General features: G+C 29.7%; 1 protein-coding gene across 3 annotated transcripts in view; it reads left to right on the top strand.

The window, feature by feature from the left end:
• The window catches only part of LOC106457453 (39S ribosomal protein L37, mitochondrial-like), a 67,266-nt gene that overhangs the window by 6,960 nt on the left and 52,987 nt on the right, over positions 1 to 7,319 (top strand). For 2 of the 3 annotated variants that reach the window (XM_022383395.1, XM_022383397.1), the window contains exons 2-3: positions 2,053 to 2,242; positions 4,601 to 4,716. In XM_022383395.1, the coding sequence (XP_022239103.1) occupies positions 2,053 to 2,242; positions 4,601 to 4,716 (306 nt within the window). Of the gene's footprint in view, positions 1 to 2,030; positions 2,243 to 4,600; positions 4,717 to 7,319 lie in introns of all 3 variants that reach the window. The other variant, XM_022383396.1, reaches the window with a different exon arrangement.

Below are 7,319 nucleotides of genomic sequence, written 5' to 3'. Positions count from 1 at the left end.
CCACCATATTTGTAATGAAATGAGAATAGAAACAGAATAAAACAAGTTTCGTTAAAATCGGGCCATGAGTTACCAAGTATACCCCCATTTTTCGGGTCACTTTTTTGAAAAATTCTAGATTAATTTAGGTACACTAGATTGCGCCACACATCAGTTTATCTATCTATTCGTTTTTCACCTGATGAATCACATCTTCTATTCAACAATACATGCACAACAGAAATTAAATGATGAGATGAAAATGTGTTATAATGGCATGTAGAAAGAACAACAATAAAATGGACCTTCAATATTATTGACTATTTGCAAGTAACTATGGAAATGAGGTAATAAAATAAAAATCAAGTCAAGAACAACAACAATATTTTATAAATGAAAACCTCTCACCGAGCTTTGGCTATTATATTATTTCCCTGTCAATGTTCTCATCTTCATTAAAAGCCGTAAGATGACAAAAAGAAGATCTTGAAGAAGCTATCTATATACTACTAAAAATCTGAGATTGTTTGTTTGTATGCTTATTTGCTCAGTCAAAAAATCATTCACACTACCGTTCGTGCGCTCTTTACGAAACTTTTTACTTAACTTTTTTGAAAAATGAAATGGTCTTTTCTTTTACTCCCGATCAACAATCAAATATATTTTCTTAAATTATGAATAACATGAATGGATTGAAATATTTAATTAAATTATCTCAGAATAAACCTTCATTTCATTAGCTTGAATTCTTCATAACCTCTGAACAGTGCCTCATTGCACTGCTCAAGAATGCATGTAAATGCTAATTTGCAAATGCATTTTACAGCTCCTGTCAGTAAATGACATGATGCTCACTATTTTTACATGTCACAGGAGAGATTTAGAAAGAAGAGATTGATACAGTCTTATCTTGTTTATTGAATATAATGTTGTGTCAAAGCATGCCCCAAATTTTAGTTTCTTAACAACACAGTAACCTATAGCTTTCAATGATCCTTTTGTTATGCATGCACATAATTCTTTTGTTAATCTGTTGATTGCCCAGTGAACTGATAAGCATGAACTATTTTTTTCTGTTATTGTATAGTTCATTATAAACATTTTATTGAAATTATTAAAGAAAATGTAATGATACTTTAACAATGTGAAAGAATAGATTTGCTAACTGACACTTATAAAATGTATTTCAAAAACTTTAACCATAAACTATTTGTCAAACTACTTTCTGTTTCACTGGAGTGGACATATATATATGTGTTACTTTATTACTTGCTGCATACCTATCCTCTGCATTATTTAAACCTCAAAAAACTTTGGACAGGTTTACAGCACACTTCCATTTTTCTAACACAAAGCACTTGACTCCTCAAATTGATGGTTTACCGGAAAATAAGGAGATATCCTGGATTTAGAAGTGTTATGATGAAATCTTATATTCTCTTTGCCTTAAATATGTTCAAATAAAACTAATGTTTTTACCTTAATGTGTTTTTAGATAAAAGAATAATTCTTTTTCAGATACAAAAAAAACAACGTAAATAAACAAAAATGTTATCCTTCCTGAAAACTATTGAAAACAACTTTACACCTTTTTCAGTTAAAACTAGTAGATGTGAATTGATGATTAATATTAGTAAATAAAACCCAAATATCACAGCATTAAAATGTTTTGCTATAAATTTGAATTTTTAGTATTTACACATGATAAAACTTCACTTTTTTTGAAATAAAAGATTTAATATCATATAAAAACTATATTTCTCCTCAATTGTGGCTTGCAAAAACTTTTACCAAGTCAGTACCTTGGGAAGAAAATGTTTAGAAATGGTTAGAAACTGCCCCATTGGCCTAAATTGTAGATATAGTACTAACTTAGTTGATAACAATTCAGAATAAAGCATGACTCAAAGTAACATAAAGAGAACTTCCACAATTGCATTTTTGGTGCTGTACACAGAATAGAATTATTTATATTTTAAAGCTGGTATTGGATAGTGTTGAATATTATGTATTTTATAGTCGTTTTTTTCATAAAGAAATTGTCATAACAGGATAACTTAATTACTGGTGTAGTACCAACCATGAAGCTAAGCATCAGTCTGTGTAAACAACATTTGGGTCGGATGTTCAAGTCTAAATGGAGAGTTCAAAGTCAAAGACAAGTGATTGATGTTGGAATACCCTCATTGGTGCAAGAGCAGAATGTTCCAATTTTGAATGCTTTAGATGTAGTTAAAGAAATTAAATCAGAAGTTATAGACATGTAAGTATTGATAGCTAATTCTAATTACATTGTGTGGTAAACCAATTTCTATAACATGAAACTGTACCATCTCCACATATACTTAAATGACTGAAATGTCTTGTTATTTGCATTTCCTCATTACATTTACAACACCCATTCTTTCCCTGCTTTTGGTGATTGGAATTATTACAAGTAGAATGTCCCATTTTCATTAATATCTACAAGCAAGATTTTTTAATTTTGTTTCACTGTATTGAAATTGTGTTGCTGAGGCATTCTTTCTCAATTGTATTTTTTTTTATTGTTAACCCTTACTTAATTAAAAATAATTGAAGTTATGGAAAATTTCATGATAACATTCCTCTCAATCTGTTTTTGTAAATTCCATTTACTAATTTCTTCTTATATGCAGGAGTTTTCTGATTGTTTATCATTCCTATTGTGTTTGGAGGTCCTTCAACAAACTGTGGTTTTCAGGTATTCTGACGAATTATGTGTCAGTCTTCCAGCCATTTTTCGTAAGATTGTACATTTGATAGAAGCAAAGAGTTGAGTTTACATTTACTGAATGAAAGCAATTATGATTTCCAAAATTTTCTTCCTAATTCTGAATTTCTTGTATTTAAATTTTATATTTACTACCTCTGAAAGTCATATAATTTTTCTTCTTGACTCAGAGATTTAAACTTTTGTCAATCAATATGCGGTTGTCACATTTTTTCATGGATTGAAATATTACATTCCAACATTCCCAAGGAGTTTAACTTTGCTTGAGAAATTTAATTTTTTTAGTTGGCTTTCCTGATTGGAAATTCATGGTCCATCTGTATTCCTATAGTTATGACCAATGAAATTGAACACATTGCATGGATTAACTAAAAAAACAATTATGGAAATGCAACTGTATGAGGGAATGTAATCTTCCTGACAGCTTTCCCTGTTTTTCCTGGTCCAGGTTTCTACTTCCATGTATTTCTCTTTGTACATCCCACTCTTTTTCCCTTTTTTTTTTTTTCAATTGCAGTGTAAATGTTTTCACACATTGCATGATTAATATTTTTTCCCCTCTTCTGCCTCCGTGGTCAGTAAATAACAAATTTGAACACAGCCATTTCTTTCCTCTTATATACTGAATGACTTCATCTGATAAATGTGTTTGTTTATCTCCTATTGATTTTTCAAGGGCTTTTTATTATCTTTTCACTTATTATTTTTTAATAACATGGCTTCATATCTTTTCAGGATAACTGTTTGAAGACACATTTTGGTATAAGTTTGCTGATATTCGTTGCTTGGTTTATCAAGCTTTGTAAGTTCCTTCTACTTGTTTTGTGGTTCACTCATTTCATTGTTGTGACTGATTTGGTTTTTGGATGACTTTGATTCCTTTTTGTTTTACAAAAGATTGAGAAGAATAACACTTGTTTCTTTCAGTTTAACCCATATTTTTGTTTTGTTTTTATTTAAGTATAAAAATTATAATAATATTTAACATAGATAATGCTGGAAACTTGAAATTTGATCTAACATTTCTGTTGATGTATTGCATTCAATTTCTCTTTTGTTTCAATTATTGGCCTTTAGTATCTTGCTTTACTAACTTCAGCTGTGCATATTGACCCCTAGAGGCAGGAGAGGCACCTATTCTAAATAGTAGTATCTACAGGTTTGCTCCTAGTCTGTCAATTAGTGTTAGTTGATGATGCTCTTTATGTGATGATAATAAGATGTCCAAATACAGTTGCCTTGGAAATGTACTGTTATAGTAAGGTTAATAAATCTTTGTGTTTTTCCTTTTGTAATTTTGTGAAAAATCACCTTGTGCTACGACTAAACTTGATACTTCATAGATTATCTAAGGATTACTTTTGCAGGCTATGTGAATTTTTTCTTGGAACTGCATCCACCATTATAATAGTGACTTATAACTCTTCACAGCCATTATATCTACTTCATTTAGTTCTGATTATGCTGTACCATTAGATTTCCAAACTGAGTTTTTATATCTTATAATGCTGGCATATCTAAGGATATAGTTCTAAATGATGTGCTCAGCTGAATATCACTTTTATAAAAAAAGAAAAATGAAGGTGAATATTTACTTCTGAGTGTTTTAACATACTAAATTTGTACAGTCAAGTAAGTTGCTCTTAATCATATGGATAATGATAGTAGCAACAGAGTAATTTTATGAGGCTTATTTATAGTAGAAGAAACATTAAATAATTTTAGTATAGTTATTCTAAGTTTGATTATATTCCAGTAGTGAAGCAGTACTCACATTACAGCAGAAGAAGTAAACTTTTTGTCATCTTAGCATATAGATACTGTGTTTTAAATACCATGTAAATTAGATTTCTTTTGATTATTTTCTAGAAATAGTCTTCCTGAACCTCTTTGTGAACCACCACGTTTAAGAAAAAATGAAAATCACCCTGACTGGAAGGAAAACTGTGTGTTATTAATTAATCGAAATACAAGATTAATTGAGGGTAAATTTTAGTCTGAACAATATTTAGGATATAGTTTAGGATCTTTACAATATTATATTTTCTTCTGTATAATTTGTTTTTTTTTATTGTAACAAAAAATCCATCAGAGTACTGAGCATTTTAAGAATAAACTCTTAATTAAACAATTTAGTTATAATTACTGATAGCAACTTTTGAAGAATTGATCATTTTTTCAGCTTTATTATTCATTTGTATTTTAATTTTATAGACTAACTAGTACTAAAAGTTAATTAAGAAACAATAATAACTTCCAATCAGAGTAAGCTGTGTACTTAAAGTGAAACTAAAAGTCAACCTGGCAATCAGTATTGTTAATTGAATATACTTTTCTTATGTTTCTACTAATAAAGATTAAAATGCATTGTTACATCATTTTTCTACCTTGTTGTTAATAGCAACCTTGTTGTTAATTGGCTTCTGGAATGGCATTATTATGACTGTAAGACATTTTTTAATGAATGCACTTTTAATTTTAATGAAAAGGATAAAGAAAATGCTAGTTCATTTAATTTATGTTATGAGAAGTTGTGGTGGACTAAAAAATATTTGAAATTTTGTCAGTGGTCATTCTGTACTTATTCTTGTGGAGATTAGCTTCATTTTTCACTGTATGTACAGCTTGTAACATTTAGTATTGAAATGGTTCCCATTTCTTTCTTTGTTTTAATATTCAAGATGTAAAAGCTTTAATTTTTCTGGAGAGAAAGTTGTTTAGGTTTAGTTCTTTATCAAATAATGTAGCTTTAGTGTTTCCACACTTTGAGTTTAAAGAGTTATTCAAGCTGTCATTACAGTATTGTATTATAAACTTGCTAATGATAGGAAACATTATTCTAACAGAGAAAAAATCTGATAAACATTCAGCAAACAGTTTACATTTTTATATCCCTTAGCCTGAATTCTTTGTCATGAATGGCTAATAGTGCATCACGTGGTGCAAAACATTTTAAATGTTACCTTGAAAATCTGGTCAACAAATTGCATCAATGTTACCTGGTTGTCAAAGCTGTTGCCATGCTTGCATAACATCACAGGAGACCTTCGTAGGCAATTATTTTTTGCAGCATAGTGAAAATATGCTGATTCACATAGGCCTAATTTACAAACAGTTTCAGAAATCTTACCAGCATTCTAGGCAGATGTTATGCTGAAGTTCAATAGTTGTGTGTACTTTACACACTTATTGTTATGATCACATGGTAATGGGCTGGTATATTTTTGGAAAATTAGACAATTTCTAAATCTTGTTGATCTACTATTGAATCTTAAAATGAGATGAAAATCTTCAATAAAATGTTAAATGTTAGGATTTATTTGTAGGCTTGGGAAGATAGGCTAAATATACTAGAGGACAGTGCTAATTAATCAAATTTTACTAAAATTGTAAACCAATAGATTGTTTGATGCCCTCATAATCAGTCAGTAATTGTTAATTGTAAGGCAAGAAAAGATGTGGCATGAACTTGATGTCATAAGCATGGTTAGTATCACATCTACAGAAATGTTTCTGTGTGTGCACTAACAAGTGAGCTCAAAGACTAAATTTATTAATAGTAAATGAAGATTCTCATAATATACAGTACGTTAAAAAAAAGCACTGTCCCACTGAATGCAGGACAGAAAAAGTGAACCAGCCACTTGCAGGTGGAACAAGTATATTTGTATGCTTTCTCTTGTGAACTTTCTAATTATTGCTTCATCCAATAACAAACAAAGACATAGAAATAGTTGGTTGTAAGTAGCTTGCTTCAAGTTCAAGGGACAGTTCCCATCACTGTTAGCAAATTCATACTGCCAAGAGCTACTTTGTTTCATATTTGCTTGATATGTGCGAGAATTGTTTGGAGTTTACTAATTGAAGATACACTTTGAACATTTTAACTCTTTCTATACGGGTCACAGGTGAAAGGCCATGTCATTTCGTTTGTTGACTCGCATTCAAAATTTTATTGAAATACTATTTCATGAATTTATGTCAACGTTTGGTATCAAACTGTAGATAATAATTCAAATTTTAGAACTATACGTTACTCAATTTGTTAATTTAAAAGTAAATAATAAAAAACACAGATAAAAATCGATTTTTGTGTGTCACATTGTATGTTGAATGCAGCACTGGTTCAAATTAGATGTTTGTGAAGTCAAAATACTAAGTCTGTAGTTTCATACAAATTAGAAACTCAAATTACAGATATTGACAAGCTAGAATATAAAATAAGAAGTTCATATTTTTTCTATTTGCTAAGATATTGCTCACGTAATAAATAAAACATAGTGGCACCCTGCTCACCTCCTTCCATTTTTAGAAACGCTCCCTTATAAACACTTACTTTTATATATGACATAAATAACCAATCAGAAGCTTAGAATGTCCCCCTACCTGGTTTTCTAAGCCTTTTTAACATACCTAGCATCATTTCTTTCTTTAAATAAAGATTTCAATGAGGTAGGTTGTGTCTTTAGTCTGCTCGAAATTTCATATATTTTTTAAAGTAAAATACATCTTAGTTACTAAGCTTGATAAATTATAGTTGAATTCTATGATATTGATGTAGTAATTTATGATTTTTTTTTTAGTATTA

This window comes from Limulus polyphemus, unplaced genomic scaffold, assembly GCF_000517525.1.
Source record: "Limulus polyphemus unplaced genomic scaffold, Limulus_polyphemus-2.1.2 Scaffold333, whole genome shotgun sequence".
Lineage (NCBI taxonomy): Eukaryota > Metazoa > Arthropoda > Merostomata > Xiphosura > Limulidae > Limulus > Limulus polyphemus.
Note: the sequence above shows the minus strand (reverse complement) of the source record. Positions and strands in the feature narration are given on the sequence as shown.